Genomic DNA, 16,946 nt, shown 5'->3' on the forward strand with positions numbered 1-16,946 from the left:
TGAGCAGACCTTGATTCACATCCTGGCCCTCAATTAGCAGCTGTGTGACCTTGCATGGGTTACTTAGCTAGGCTGAGCCTGATCCTTCACCTGTAAAACAGAGATAACTGCTGTGAGGATTTAGTGATAGACACTTTTCCCAATGGGCAAGGACAGTGTCTGTCCTGTTGACTCATACCTGCAGTGCCCTGCATGATGGAGGCATATATGGTACCCAGTGAACCTTATATTATAGACCCTCCGTACTATCACCTCATCACCAATAAGCAGACAAAAAAGTGCCACCACTCAGGGATTTAGGCTGTTATATATTTTCATTAAAATTTAACCTCTATTGAGGTTCCAAGAATCATTTCTTCAGCGTAAAGTTTCCCTGACATATGCTGAGGTAAGGAATTTTATTTCATAAATGTGTATACTATTAATTTTAAGTGTTCTTACTCTTACCCTTTCCGGCACTTCCTACTTGAAGTGTCTCTGTTTAGAAGGTCACTGAACACACTCTACTGGGGACATCTGTCTCGTGTAGGCATCATATTGGGCACAGCTGCTCTGGCAGCTTGCCCTCCCTTTCTCACGAGAATTGCTGCAGCTGACTGGCTCTGGGGCCATTCTGTCCCTACCCCTGGGCCTCCTTTCTGCTTGTAGGTGGCCTCACTGAAATGTCCTGAGATTCAACTTAGATGCCATCTGGGGCTGAGCTTTGGACATTACAAAACTCAGGTGTACATGAGCAGCATTCTCATCCATCAGAAGACTTGCAGAATTTAGAGCAGGAAGACCCTGTGGAGAGCAAGTTTCTTGCTCTTTTGTGTGAGGAAACTGAGTCCCTGAGACATTAAGTGATTGGCTCAAAGTCACAAAGGTGGTTACGGGAGTCAGGACTAGAACTAAGGTGTCTTGACTCTAACCTAAATGCCTTTTCCACCTTCTCAGAACTAGAAAGCATTTCTGTACTGCCAGGTAACAGGTAGCTTGTGTCCGTTACTTCTTTTTTTTTTTTCTGTTACTTCTATATGGGCAAACCTATATCAGAACTCTCTTGCGTGTTTAAAAAAGAAAAAAGCTGCTTTCTCACGAACATTTGGTGGGTCACAGCCCACATGGGGATTTGTCAGACTTTGTCTCATTAGTAGACTACTTTACCACTGACAACTTGGTGATAGAATTTCAAGCAGTACTTCAAAATCTTAAAAAAGCTCTCACATCTAGAGTTTACAGGAATCCTTTCCAGAGCTCAGCCCCTCTCTACAATTTTAACTGTTCTTTTTCATGCTTTTCCATGTACCTTAGCAACGCTGAAAAGCTGAGTATAATAGCAGAATCACAAATATCTCTGAAACTTTTGCTTCCTGAAACATTCTTAGTTGGATTTCCCTGTTGACTGGAAAAGGGATTTTATTTTTAACAGAGATGCACAGTTTGAAAAGCAGAGTTAACGTCACTGAGAAAAGGCAGAAATCTGAAGATTTTTTTCTCCTGAGAGAAAAGGAAAAGAGATCAGGAAAAGAAGATAGCTTCAGCCTTTTAAAGACATAACACAATTAGACATTTTCAAATGGGTGGAGAGGATTGGTGAAATCACCTAGGGGCGTTTTTTCAGAATATATTTGAGGGGTTAGGGTGGGAGAAAAGATTTGGGTTTTTACCAGAGTTAGAGCTCCTAGGATACAAGAAGGACATACATGGTCTGATTTTTAAATAACTCAGAAGAAATTCATGTGTACAAAGAAAGATGTTTTAACATTGGGCTCTTCTTTGAAAGCAGATTCTTATTCAAATTAACCAATAGGAGCAGCCCTTAAAGAGGGAAGTCCCACACTTTAGCCATATTTTGAAGTTACCAAACAAGGGTCACCTTAGTGCACTAAGAAAGTGGTTCCCCAGAAAAGTCTATGTTCCCATATTTGTTTTCCATAAAATAGGAACAGCCCGAGACGTAGAACAAGTCAGAGGGAAACACTGCTCACCCTCTCTCCCTTCCTATTGGTGATCTGAGTTGGGCCTGCAGTTTGCAAATCCTCATTCTTTAGGCTGGTAAATCTCTCACCCAAGAAATGAGAATTGCACAAAGAAAGTGTGCTTAAACATGAATAATTATCTGAATGTTTCTTCTTTCCTTTTCGCCTAATAGAAAACATATTTTAATTATTCTTTACTGAAATCTTGCTGAAATGAAAGGAGCATGAAGTGGGGGTAGAGTGAGAGACATCTGGGAGAGAACCACAGCATTGTCCTTCAGGATTCCACACAGGGAGAGAGGCCTGGGCCTTGTTATTTTAGAGCAGCACGTGTGTGTAGGCTTAACCCAGCCTGACTAACTTCTATGTGTCTCCTCTCTGCCACATTAATACTTCTTTCTAGGGCTGGCAGCTGTTCCAGACCTGTCTCTTTACTTTCCTGAATTTAATTAGTCATCGCTTATAGTTAGTGTGAAGATTTATTGTCCAAGCCAGGAGGCTTGAAATTGACAAGAGTCACCTATTACTAATTACATTGGACAACAGGTACAAATTGGGACTATCCCAGGCAAGCTAGAACTTACAGACACCCTACTTATACAGTCTCCAGGGTGGGTGTGGTGGCTCATGCCTGTAATCCCAGTGCTTTGAGAGGCTGAGGCAGGAGGATAGCTTGAGACTAGGAGTTTGAGACCAGCCTGGGCAACATAGCGAGACCCTGTCTCTACAAAAAATAAAAATTAACTGTGCATGGTGGCAGGCATCTGTAGTCCTAGCTGCTCAGGAGGCTGAGGCAGGAGGATCGCTTAAGCCCAGGAGTTTGAGGCTGAATTGCTCTGTGATCATGCCTGTGAATAGCCACAGCACTCCAGCCTGGGCAACATAGCAAGACCCCAGCTCTAAAAATAATAATAAAATTTGTTTTTAAAAAAGCAAATAAGGAAGTTTTTGTAAGTGCTGCTGTGGACCATGTGGTAGTAATTACCAGTTAGAAGATACATTGGAGAAGAAGCCTCATTTAATCTCATTGAAAATAGCAACCACTTGATAAATTTAACAAGAAATGTGCAAATCCTATATGTGGTGTTAGGAACTGAGTTGCATGCCCCAAAATTGATATATTGAAGCCCTAACCCCAAGCACCATAGAATATGACTGTTTTTGGAGATAGGGCCTTTAAAAGAGGTAATTAAATTAAATGAGACCATGAGCATGGGCCCTAATGCAGTCTGACTGGGGTCTTTATAAGAAGAGGGATGAAACATGCAGAGACCTCAGGAGAAAAGGCCGTGTGAGTACACCCTGAGGAGGCAGCTGCCTGCAAGCCAAGAAGAGAAGCCTCAGGGAAACCAAACTGCCAACCAACCTGCCAACACTTTGACTTTGGATTTCCAGCCTTCACAGCAACAGTGAGAAAATAAATTTCTGTTGTTTAAGCCGCCAGTCTATGGTATTGTGTTACAGCAGTGCTAGCAACTAATACAGACAATACTTGTAGAACACAAAAGTAGCCTTGAACAGACCTTCCTACATCTTCAGAAGGGCATTTCAGCATCATCAAGATATTAATCTTTACTTAGTTTATGCATATAATGTGACCTCAATAAAAGTATTAATAACTTTTTTTACCAGAGGTAAACAAGGTGATAACTGAAGTCATATGGAAAGCTTAAGCATGCAAACAAAACACTGAAAAGGAAGAACTGTGAGAGGGGCTGGCCCCTATCGGATATTAAAATCTCTATAAAGCCTTTATAATTAAAACAGAGTGGTACTGGGGCACAGACTAGAACAGGATGAAGTGTAGTGGAATTAAATGTCTAAAAGACTTGAACATTTATGGAACTTTTTTAAAGTGGCAACTCCAATCACTGGGTCAAAGATGGGCTTTTAATGAATGGTGTTGGGGTTAACTGGCTAACCATTTGGAGAAAGATAAAATTAGATCCATTCCTCATACCACAAATAAAACTAAACTCCAAAGGGATCACAGAGCTAAATAAATTATGAAACTTTATATGCACTAGAAGTATGCATGGATGAATTCCTCCTTATAATCTGGGTATAGGAGAAGGCTTTCTAGGACTCAAAAATAAATATGCAATAAAATAATATGTTGATAAATGTGCCTACCAAAAAATATACATAAGTGAAAAGACAAATGATAGTCATGGTAAAATATCCACAACATATATCACAGGCTAGTATCTCTAGTATGTTGTTTTTTTTAATGAAGGATGAAAATACCAAAAATGGGCAAAAGGCATAAGCCAACAGTTCAAAGAAAAAGATAGAAAAGCGCTCTCTGAAATACATGAAAAGATGATCAACTTTCACTATAAGAGAAATGTAAATTAAAATTGCACCAAAATGTCATTTGTCACCCATCAGGTTGTCAGGATTCAAAAGCTTGACGGACTCTATTCTGGAAGGTATGGGAAAAAGGCACTCCTATGTGACAGTGCAAAATGGTGCAACCATTGGAAAGGGGTACTTGACAATAACAAAGTTATATATACATTTACCCATTCACCCAGCATTTCCACATCTAGGGATTTGCCCTGAAGATACACCTTTGACAGTGCTACCATATATATGCACAGTCATTGCAGTATTACATTTTCTGGTAAAATATTGTGAAATACCTGAATGGCCAGATATGGGAGATTGTTAAATCACCTTTGGTGTTGTTATCTGTCAAACCACATGAGGAAGACCTCTGTGCACTAATATGAAGTTTTTCTCATATATAGGTGAAAAAAGCAAAGTGCAAAAGAGCCTATATAGTAGGCTATCTTTCTTTTTAGCAGTAAAGACGAAATAAGAAAGCATCCATTTATCTGCTTGCTTTTTTCAAGAAGAAACACAGGATAAGCCAGAAAAAAATGAAATTGGTGACCCTAGGAGGATGTTAAAATTGGAGGACTAAGTTAGAAGGGATGTGGTAGGGAGTATATTGTTTTGACTTTAAAATCATGTTAATATTGTCTGTATTTAAAAAGCAAAATTAAATCAACAAGAATGAGAGAGGGGAACTCCTAAAACTAAGTGCAAATAGCAACAGATATATTCAAATAAACTAACTGTGAAAGGGAGAAATTGAATAAAATTTCAAAGTAATAAAATAACACTGAAGAGAAGAGAGGGATGAATCCAAGTAGATTTTGAATGAATTTGAATGAATCCAAGTTCTTAGTACACCAAAAAAAAAAAAAATTAAAGAGAATAAACCCAAAACTTGTCTTAGTAGGTTTATTTATAATTTCTGAAATTTTTTCAGTATATCGTAGAATTAAGCACATTCATAAATACTTTGATGTTGGTAGCCAAGGTTCTCACTGTTGAAATAAGGAGATACAGTTACGAAATAGAGAAAGGCAAATGAAAACCCTGTGGAGTTGGCTTAACACTTGGATGTAACAGCATAACCCATTTTCCAGTACACACACGCACACACACAGGGCTTAGAATCAATGTGGCTCCAGTAGACATACAGAACACAGCCAAATCCCAGATTTTGGTTTCTAAATACTGTTCCTCACTAAAGGGAACCAGAGATTGCTGGAGTGGCGGAAAGGGAAGGTAAGAGATAAGCCTGGAATGTCTTGTTCCAGAAATTAAGAAATACTCAAATAATTGGAACATGTTACAAAGGCACAGGGACTAGCTTGAACAGGCACCCAATGGCCAAATCTAAGACAATATGACCATCAAAATAGATAAAGATATTTATAGATTATAGCTCATTGTTTAAGAATCCACGAAGCCATACTGATGACTGTTGTATATAGGCATATAGGCACAAGAGATGGAAAAGCACGTCTTCATATTAGAATTCTGACTAATAATGAAGGAATAATGGAGTTAAAGAAAATTCAGTTCACAACCATTATAGCAAAAATTTATTCAAGCAAAATGGATGCTAAATATAGGGGATAAAGCTTGATAAGGAACAGGATATTTACACAGTCTCGTGGTATCTCTCACTACTTATTAATTACAAAAGGAAAGATAAGAGACTGTCTATGGTGGAAGAAATGCACAATACCTTAACCAAGTGATCAGGATTAAACCTCAAACAGGCAGACACATCGTGTGCTTCTGTGCATGTGAACTGAGAAGGGAATGATACCACTTATCTAGTAGTCCAACCAAAAATCTCAGAGTTTAATCACGGGGAAGCATTAGAGGGACCCAAATTGATAAACAGTCTGTAAAATAACTGCCTGTATTCAAAAATGTCAGTAGCATGAAAGCAAGAAGGAAAAAAGACGCTGAAGAACTATTCCAGATTACAGGAGACTAAAGAAATATGACAACAAAGTACAATATGTGATTCCACCTTAGGTCCTGTATCAGGAAATTGCTACATAGGACATGGTTGAGACAGTTGACAGAGTTGGAATATGATTTTATATTAGATAAAATCATCAATGTTAAATTTCCCAAGTTTGATAACAAATGTGTATATGTAAGTTAATGTTCCTTTTGGGAGTTACTCTGAAATGCTATAGGGTAAAGGGACATGTATGTTACCTGCTCTCAGATAATCCAGAAGAAGTGTATTTGTGTTCTAGGGCTGGGGAATGGAGGAGAAAGAATAAGTAAGTTAATGTGGCAAGATGTTAAAAATTGGTGAATCTGGGTAAAGGGTATTTGAGTGTTCTTTGTACTATTGCGGTTTTTCTGTAAGTTTGAAATTATTTCAAAATAAGTTAAATTTTTTAAAGTTCATAGAAGTTTTTATAACTGCCTCAAACTAGAAATAACCCAAGCATTGAGTTGTTTTTTTTTTCCCCAACCCAAGTATTTATCAGCAGAAGATAAAATTGTATCATCAGATAAATTGTAGTTTATATATATAACAAGATGCTACACACACACAGCATTGGATGAATCTCACATTTTGAGGAATACATATGCAGATTTTCAACTTGGGAAGCAGAAATACATTGCCCTTTGCTGTGGCTATTGCAAAGGCTAGTTCTTCCTCCCTGACTGCCCCCATCTGCAAGTAGTAGGAACAAGTAAGTCCCCAGTTCTAAAACTGTTAGGAAATAAGAGCTGCTAAAACAGATGCTCCACTAAGTGTTAGGTTGGTGCAAAGTTGCTGCAGTTTTTGCCATTAAATGCAAAAACTGCAATTATTTTTGCACCAACCTTAATGGACTCTGTGCGTGTGTGTTGTGAGAGGGAGGGGTCCTCTGAAGGATAGAGGACATGAAGGATTGCTGTCTGGTGCTGCATTTGTGGGGAGTGGTTTAGGGGCCAATGTTTCCCCCTTTTAAGGGTAAAAATCATAATTGAGACCGTAGCTAGATGCCTGTAAAAGGCAAGTTGGGAAATGGTAACTCAAGTCACAGCAGCTAAAAGAAAAGGGAATGTTTGTCATTGCAAAGGTAATTGAAAGGTATTGGACTGTTTTGGAATATAAATTTTTATTGGCATTGGGGATCCCTTATCAGGAATGTTTCTTCAACAAAACAAAAGCATTTTATAGTTCAGATGACTATTGAAAGGTAGAAGAAGAATTTATGCTTTTAATGGTTTGGTTTGGGAAGATTCCATCACTGTACTAAAAAGAAAATACATTTATTATATACTCAAAAGATTTGTTCCTGAAGGATCAAATAGGGAAATAACAAATCTGATGCTATGGGATTATGTAGGAGTATAAAATATAGCACATGAGAAATTTTAATACTTTTTTAAAAACCTGTTTTTATCTAAAAAGCAATTTTCAGCTCATAAAAAAGTGATAATCCAAGTGTTAAGAGCACTTTTTACTGTAGAAATGATATAAATTATGCATAGATTCCCTGGAAAGCCCTCAAAAGTCTGCTAAATTCCTGTTGCCACCAAATATTGTTTCTTTGGGGAAATATATTCTGATTCCTAACAACCAACAATAATCATAAGTTTTAAATCTCTCCTCTCTCCTCTCATGCAGTTTATGAAATGGGTTGCTTTTCTCTTTGTAGCTGAGGCCACAGGAGCTGGAGGGATTGCAAAGACCTTTATTAGAGCATCCATCTGGTGACCCTGGCAGGGAAACTTAGGATCTAACCCTAGGATCTGGCTAGGGCTCTGTAACTGACTGTTAGCCAGCCCTGCCTTTCCAGGATAATTATATTTATAGTGGCTTTGCCTCAGGAGGTTTCTGGAGGTTGATGACCATGCCAATTATTAACTCCTTAGCTTCCTAATGTAGAACATTTAGGAGTGACAGGAGTTGTTTTCTTTGCTTCTCAACAGGTGCCTACCTATTGGGCCGCCTTTGTACCTTGAGTTTTCAGTTAGCAAAATGTGAATTGTATGAACTATTTCTTCCTTGACCTCACAGGTGGTGGTAAGGATTCTTGAAAAGTGGGTAAGATCCTTAGAAAAAAGATGTTCATAAAGTGTGACTCCTAGGACAGGATACAAGATAAATTCTGTCCCACAAAGCACCTCATATTTTGTATAATTAACTATCTTCATGGCATTTGCGTTTTCTACAGTTCACTGATTTTACCTCTTCAGCTTTATTTACTATGCTGCTTTTTTGTGTTAAAGTGAATTAGTGTGTCAGCTTAAAACACTTGTGGTGAATAATTCATATCATTCAATAAGCATTAACTCTTAAATGTGAAGTCTTATCAGCCAGGGCTGTGAAATATAATTGTCAATGGTGATAAACAATTATGCTTTGGTTTTTAGTGAATGAAAAAATTAAGAATGAGGGAACCTTAACATTTTTAACCTAAACGATTGTATTTTGCCAACTTTCCTTGGGCAATTTGTGAATACTGCAAATCTCAGGCATATGTCATCAGTGATTCTAAAGGGATTGTATTTGTTCCTGCATTTGTTCTTGAGGGTAAAATAGCTTTTCATTTGAATGATGCTTTTGAGTTGGCAGCAGGACAGGGATCAGATAATTTGTTGTTGTTTACAGATTATGTTTTACTTTATTGTGATGTAATTATAGATCATAATTCTCATGTTTGTCCTTCTCTTTTTTCCCTTCCTTTTTCTAGTACTTCCTCCTGTGCTGGTTCCAAGACACAGCGAATATAATCCTCAGCACAGCCTCTTAGCTCAGTTCCGTAACTTAGGACAAAATGAGCCTCACATGCCACTCAACGCCACTTTTCCAGATTCTTTCCAGCAACCCAACAGCCACCCGTTTCCTCACTCTCCCAATAGCAGTTACCCAAACTCTCCTGGGAGCAGCAGCAGCACCTACCCTCACTCTCCCACCAGCTCAGACCCAGGAAGCCCTTTCCAGATGCCAGGTAGGTTGGAATGTTCAGTGATGTTCTGTAGTCATATCAGACAGTGTTATCACAGTGTCACGGAAAAGCTGGGTCAACCTGCAGTGGAGGGAGGTTTTCAGCCCTGGTATATGACATAGTGCTCTCGCACTTTTAGGATACAACTTTTGGTGAAAGGAGACCTCATAGCCAAGTAAGCAAATGTCTTATTTTATTTGTCAGGCACAGATGCTTGAATAAGCTATATTTTCTCCTTGTTTTTAAAAGGTTTTGAAACAGCTGCATCCTTCTGGGAGTGGCATAATTGTTACAGTCTTTACTCTTGATAAAAAGAAAAATAGTGTGTTACACACATTTGCTCTTATGAGAACACAACCTCAATCAGCATCGTTTTCATACATGGAAAAAACTCCTGTTGCAAGTGCAACCTCAGAAAAAATATTTCCTGAGGGATCCCACCCCCTACTTAATTAAATTCATTCAAATGATGATGTAATCCCAAGAAACGTATACTTTAACAACAAAGGAATTACAACAGAAGTACTGGAAACCATCTGCTTGTTCAACTTAGCAAAGACAAAAAACAATTATCCTCTTTTTCTAGACATAACTGATGGTGTAATGGTTATCAAAATAAATGATTAATAAGGACATTATATATTTTTAAGTTACAGGTTAATGAGCAAGCATCTCCAAAAAAAAAAAAAAAAAGAGTGCCAAATTTCTTGCCAGTAGACTTTAAGAAAGATACCCTAAACAAAAATATACTTAACATCTATTAATGTTTTCAGAAGGGAAAATGACTGGGCAAGTGTGTTTATTGGGCTGCTTGAAATGTTTTTAAGTAAATTTGAATTCAACATCAGTGCTAGGCCTTCAAAAATTGAAAAGTGGTCCACATTTATATTGCTTCCTTTTATTTATGTATTTATTACCTTCTTTTATTTCAATCTTGTTTATTTCACATTGTTTTGTCTGTTTTTCAGTCCAAAGCTGTTTGGGATGAGGGTTGGGAGACAGACTAGTTTAAAAAATCAAAGTAACTGGTGACTTCCTGTCTACCTCTCTCCCTTCCTCCTCACCACTAACCTGTATGATGGGCAGGTTAGTGGTGAGGAGATACATTTCAGAAGACTTTTGAGCAGTGGCAGCCCAGAGTGGCCCCAAGATTGAATTAAAGATTATTGCTTGAATTTACACTTTGTCCCTAAATGTCAGGGATTAAGGCAAAGGCCAAGTAATGGAAATATGGAAAACAGTTGCAAGGGATGGGAGGAGGTGCCTGTAGGAATAGTAGAATAGTATCAAGAGTTTTCGGGTCCCTCTTGGTTGTGCTGATGCCGTAGGTTGCCAATGAAATTTTCACCAGCTTCTTGGCAGAAATTCATTGACTTGGGCTCAGAGGAGGCTCTTTGTCTTTGTTCCTGGCTTGAGATAAAGCCGAGTCAGCCTTACAGCTGCAGAGAAGAGGCTGAATTAAAAGAAGCTGGAAAAGGGGCAAAAGAGGCATCCAGAGAAGGTCCCAGTAGTCCCATCTCAGTACTATGAGTTGTTGCTTGTTAGCAGCTGGATGTGAAGTTACCAGGTTGTGATTCAGCTGGAGAGTGAGTCTTGGAAATCACTGGGGCTCTCTGAAGGAACAACATGAGTAGTTTGTATTTGACAGTTGCTCTGAGTGGTCTCGATTACTTATCCAAACATTCACGATTCCCTCAGGTAAAATTTTGTCTCCAAGGCTCTGACACATATGCTAGATGGGCTCATGATAGCTAGTGAGGAGCTTGCTTTTGGATGGAAAAGGATTATTTGTGAGAAACCTATACCCTTTGTTTTATATTAAGAAAATGCAAGACTTGTATTAGTGTTCTTTGTTTAAAAAATCATGTTTGCCTCTTATTTGCCAGAAGAAACATATATGTAAATTCTGAAATAGAAGATAGCTGTGATAAACTGATTCATTTTCTGTTATTCTGTTACTAGAGATTTTAAATCTAGTGATTATTTAAATGAGTAGGGAGAATGTGGTCCTAACAGATTCCCTAAAGTCATGGAAAATTAACAGTTCAAATCAGTAGGCTATAATGAAACTCGGTAAATTTTCTAAAAGCCCATAGATTTAATGCAAAAGACCCTGAAGCTCCTTTTCTTAAGAAGTCCAGTGAAGCTTTCAGAGGTTTTCCATCTACCCGTGAAACTGAAATGCAGAGGTCCTCTCAAAGCAGATTATATTAAAGTGTGCTTAAAATACTCTTCTGATTGCTTTTAAACAGCATGATCCTGGATAGGCAAACAGCTTCTGGAACTGGCATATAGTATAATTCTTTTCCTCCCACTGAATTTTCCCAAAAATGTATATGATTGTGGCATGGTTAATACTTTTCAGAAATTGTACGTCAAGGCAGTACCTGTAGCATTTAGTCTTTTAATGGGGAGATTGAAATGACAACTTGATCTCTTGAGAATTTCAGTACAGAAGAGGATATGTGTTTTGAGCGTGTATGTTTACTAAGGGTTAAGAAATAACTTCTTTAAAAACTTTGTAGCTGATACGCCCCCACCTGCTTACCTGCCTCCTGAAGACCCCATGACCCAGGATGGCTCTCAGCCGATGGACACAAACATGATGGCGCCTCCCCTGCCCTCAGAAATCAGCAGAGGAGGTAAAACTAATTGCTGCCTGTTCCCTTTCTTAGAGTCTAAAGTTTGTCCAGATGTTACTTTCTCTCACAAATTTTCGTTAGTCTTTAAAAAGAGAGCTATTTGAGAAAAATAGAGCCCAATGTTAAGAGAAGCTCAGTACAATTGCTGGATAACAAGTAAGTCTTTAATTTAAAGAACAAATACACTGACTTAACTAATGAAGACCTGAGAATAATTTTGCAGTAATCTGTTTAGATCTTTAATACTTAATCATTTTTAACTGATGATGAGAATTTTTTTTTGTTTTTTTTGAGACGGAGTTTTGCTCTGGTCACCCAGGCTGGAGCACGATCTTGGCTCACTGCAACCTCCACCTCCCAGGTTCAAGTGATTCTCCTGCCTCAGCCTCCTGAGTAGCTGGGATTACAGGTGTACACCATCACGCCCGACTAATTTTTGTATTTTTAGTAGAGACAGGGTTTCACCATGTTGGCCAGGCTGGTCACGAATTCCTGACCTCAGGTGATCCGCCCACCTTGGCCTCCCAAAGTGCTGGGATTACAGGCGTGAGCCACTGTACCCAGCCAAAAAGAGTATTTTTAAATGAACAAATTGGTATTTAGAAACAATAAGTATAACAGTACTGAAGTAGAGTTTTCACTGGTGATTTCCAAAGTTGAAAGTTGGTATAACTGGGCTGTCCAAAGGCTTTCTTCTGTAATTAGGATAGATACACATAAACCCCATCTGTTTTTCAGCTCTTATGTATGTATAACTACAACTGGAACAAACTAATAGAATTTCTTGCTATTTGTTTCTAACTTTGTTACTAAAAGGAATTGAGGCACAAATTTTTCCCCTTCTCAGCCTGAAGAACTTGCAAGCAGAAATGAAAATTTTCTTTCCCCCTTTAGTAAAGGGTGGGTCTTTGATTCCAGCGCTGTATATATCCTTAGCAGTGACCGAGTGGAGGATGCCATCATTCTTCCAGCTCTACATAGGCAAGTAGGATAGACTTAAGTGAGCAGAGAACTCAGGTAAATAAGTTTGGTAGACTGTCTGAGAAATCTGTTAGAATCCACAGTCACCCTGGCAAATAAAACTGTTCCTAAATAACCTCTCATGAAAGAAAGTGCTTTGCTGCTGCACTCAACACATGGCATGGGTCATACAATTTATATAATGTTTATGCAAATTGAAGTTAAAGTGCAGTTTGGTTACTAGGTATGTCTTGTTTCATTTTAGTGCTTTTTTATTAAAATAGGAGATACTTATTAAAATAGGAGTTGCTTATATTTTTAAGTACTTAAAATTGATTTTTTCTCTGTGACACATTATACAGTGGTAACTGCATGTCATTATACATTTATCCAAACCCATAGGATGTACACCATAAGTGAACCCTGATGCAAACCGTAGACTTTGGTTGTAGGATGAATGTCGGTTCATCAGTTACAACAAATGTGCCACTCTGGTGGGGGATATTAATAATGGGGGAGGCTAGGAAGGTGTCGGGGTGGGGGGCATATGGAAAATCACTCTATCTTATACTCAGCTTTGCTGTGAACCTAAAACTGCTTTAAACATCGATTTAAAAATTGGTGATGAAGGCTGGGCGTGGTGGCTCACGCCTGTAATCCCTAGCACTTTGGGAGGCCGAGGCAGGTGGATCACCTGAGGTCAGGAGTTCAAGACCAGCCTGGCTAACATGGTGAAACCCTGTCTCTACTGCAGATACAAAAATTAGCTGGGTGTGGTGGTGGGCCCCTGTTGTCCGAGCTACTTGGGAGGCTGAGGCAGGAGAATCACTTGAACCCAGGAGGCAGAGGTTGCAGTGAACCGAGATCACACCATTGCACTCCAGCCTGGGCAACAAGAGCAAAACTCAGTCTCAAAAAAAAAAAGAAAAAAAAAATTGGTGATAAACTCAAAGGACCTTTCTTGGATGTGCAGTGTCATAAATTGGAATGTACACCACTTTAATCATTATGATTTTTTAAATCTTTTTTATTGCCTCTGTATTTTATGGTTCCTGATTATCTCTTGAACATCTTATCAAACATAATTCTGAGTCAATGAACACTCTGGTTGGGGGAAATAACCCCTATCTCACACATCTGTGGAATTTATATTTGGGGACCAGGATACCAGGAGAAAATAGGCACAGTACCACACTATTAGGAGCATGTGGACCCAGTAACTATTATTACTAAACCCAAAATGTCTGATTTCAGGAAACAGATCTTTAAATTGCTTTAAGATTTTTTTCATTTAAATAGCTTTAATTTTTTTTTCCGTTATAGTTTATAGTCAGTTAATATTTTCACGAGGAAGGAATGTTGGCCATTTTTTTTCTTCCCCCCGCTTTTTTTTAACTTGTTTTTAACCTTTGGTGATTTTCCTAGAGCAGGGGTGAACAAACTACAGCCCACAGGCCAATTCAGCCTGCTATCTGTTTTTGTAAATAAAGCATTATTGGACCACAGCTGTATTCATTCATTACATATTGTCTATGACTGCTTCTGTGTTACAAGGGCAGAATTGGATAGTTGTGATAAAGATTATACAGCCCATAAAATCTTGCTGGCCTTTCACAGAAAAAATTCATCAACCTCTGACCTAGATGAATAGTATTTTGAAGTATCCTGATAGCTGATAAAAGCCTTCTGCTAATAATGTTGCAGTCTGCTTTAAGATTTGGCACTTGTAAATCACTAAAGTTTTGCTCTTTGAATTATAGCAAATTGACGTGGTAGAGTTGCTTAGCAAGCAGGGAAGATAGTGTATGTTTTTAGCTAACTACTTACATATGTAAAGCGACTAACTTATGTGTGGGTTTTTTCATGAGTATTTTCCTTGGTTTTTTGTGTGTGTGTGTGTGTTTGTTATTGTTGTTTTGTTTTGTTTTTTACCAAATTCTAAAGTAAAGTGCATTTTAGTATTTGTGGAATTTGATGTTAAGAACACAGAGGTGCTTCTCCCTTAGCAGTTGTAGTCTGGGCTTCTGATGTGAACTTTCTTTCTTTTCTTTCTTTTATTATTGTACACCCAAGACTTCATAAACCTCAGATCATTATATATTGGTATGCTGGAAATATATGGTTTGTATTCCTGGAATCTCTAAAGCAGTGGTACAAGAGGTTTTACTACAGAAGGAATTCATCTTTAAAACCTTTTAGTTGCAAATGTTTAGAACCATGTTCTGTTTGGAGATTTGTTAGTCTTAAGAGATTTGACTTAACAAGCTGCATCCTGTCAGTAAAGTTGGGTAATTTCCATTGTTGGCCCATTCTGGGAATGGAGAGACAAAACACACCTGCTCTGCATGACTTAAAGCAAGTATAAGGAAGTTAGCATGAAATCTGGATGAGAAAGATATGATTCATTCTGTAAGAATGGCCAGCTGGCAAGATTTCTTCCTGAGTTTGAGAACTGGAGCAACACTGTAGCTGTGATAGTTATTGGCAACTTAATATGAGGTAAAGTAACTTCTTATCAATAATTAGAAACTGATTTTCATGGCTTTGAATAAGCATAGGCATACTTAGTCTTTGCCAAAAGTAATTCATTTTTATGCCAGTACCTTTGGCATATTTTCAGTCTTCTATTGTTCTCTTCCCACTTATTTTTTCACTTGTCACTTGTTGTGTTTCTTTAGATGGTGAGCCAAAGTCTGTGGTAGGGGTGATTTCCATTTCTGCATATTACAGAGCAATTAGCATATTGTTAATATTCAGCAAAAGTTTTTGCTGTGCTTCCTTAGCTGGTGTTTTGGTTATCTGATAGTAATTGGAGAAAATTGTTTTCCAGTTTTCTCCAATTAGGAGAATAAGGAGAGTGTCATATTTAGTAAGAAGTACCTGCTTTAAACATCATAGAAAAACTGTATACATTATAATAGCAATTGCTTTTCCAGTGTCTTCATTCCATGATCCTGAGCCAATTCAACAACACGGTTTCAGTTTTTGAGAGCCTGAGGCACTAACCTTGGTTGATATAACATTTTCTTTCCTCTAGATGTTCAGGCGGTTGCTTATGAGGAACCAAAACACTGGTGCTCTATTGTCTACTATGAGCTCAACAATCGTGTGGGTGAAGCGTTCCATGCCTCCTCCACAAGTGTGTTGGTGGATGGTTTCACTGATCCTTCCAACAATAAGAACCGTTTCTGCCTTGGGCTGCTCTCCAATGTTAACCGGAATTCCACTATTGAAAACACCAGGCGGCATATTGGAAAAGGTGAGTTTTTGCTTTAACCTCTTTCAGATGTTTATCTGTTGTGTCCCTGTTCCTCCAGAGCTGACTTAAAATCATTCCTGTAACAAACTGTTGTAGCAAAGACCAGGTAATGTTCACTTGCTGCAGTTTGTAAATATTTTTCCAGTTTCTGCTATCTGGAAGCTCTTGCAGTCAGTGATTTTTGTGGTCGATCAACTCATAATATTGAAATTAATTAGTTGAAATTATGATTTGCCATTTTAAGACACTATTCTGTATGATATTTTGCTGCAGAATAAATTGGCTGTTATAAAATGAATCACAACCTAAAATTAAAAGCAAATTAAAGTTAATTGCTTAATTGTATTTCAAATGAATACCATAACTCAGTAAATAGAAAAGAAAGAACTAGATTCTAGCACAAACATCGTGCAAGGTGGCACGATAGAACCCTGCAGTGATTGTACCCCCACAGGGACACCAAATTGAACAACTGTCCATATAAGACAGCACCTTCAAAAGAACAAAAAATCAGGCATGGATATATTTATAATAAGAAAAAATAAAGACCAAAAAACTAGTAAGTTATGAATATAGTAAGTGACTATATATCCTCAGCCTAGGCTGAGTGGAGTAGATAGAGTAGGGGTAGGATTTCAAATAAATCCCGAACTCTTTTTAGTAAACTTGATTATTTCGTAGCAGTATGAGTGAAACCATTCTGAAACTTTCATATGTAAAGATGAAGCAAATGACTAAATGTGTGGATATTGTTGGGAGCTTGGGTTTCCACTGTGGAAAACAGACATATAAATGCGGAGGGGAGCAAAAAGTAAACCCTGTGAAGGAGAATAGAGGTATCAGTGCAAAA

General features: G+C 38.1%; 1 protein-coding gene across 19 annotated transcripts in view; it reads left to right on the forward strand.

Moving 5' to 3' along the window:
- The window catches only part of SMAD1 (SMAD family member 1), a 78,453-nt gene that overhangs the window by 50,114 nt on the left and 11,393 nt on the right, over positions 1–16,946 (forward strand). For 13 of the 19 annotated variants that reach the window (XM_063603921.1, XM_063603930.1, XM_063603933.1 and 10 more), the window contains 3 exons: positions 8,981–9,238; positions 11,761–11,877; positions 15,875–16,096. In XM_063603921.1, the coding sequence (XP_063459991.1) occupies positions 8,981–9,238; positions 11,761–11,877; positions 15,875–16,096 (597 nt within the window). The remainder of the gene's footprint in view (positions 1–8,980; positions 9,239–11,760; positions 11,878–15,874; positions 16,097–16,946) is intronic. The other 6 variants (XM_063603936.1, XM_063603937.1, XM_063603941.1 and 3 more) reach the window with 1 other exon arrangement.

Source organism: Pan paniscus, chromosome 3 (assembly GCF_029289425.2).
Source record: "Pan paniscus chromosome 3, NHGRI_mPanPan1-v2.0_pri, whole genome shotgun sequence".
NCBI lineage: Eukaryota > Metazoa > Chordata > Mammalia > Primates > Hominidae > Pan > Pan paniscus.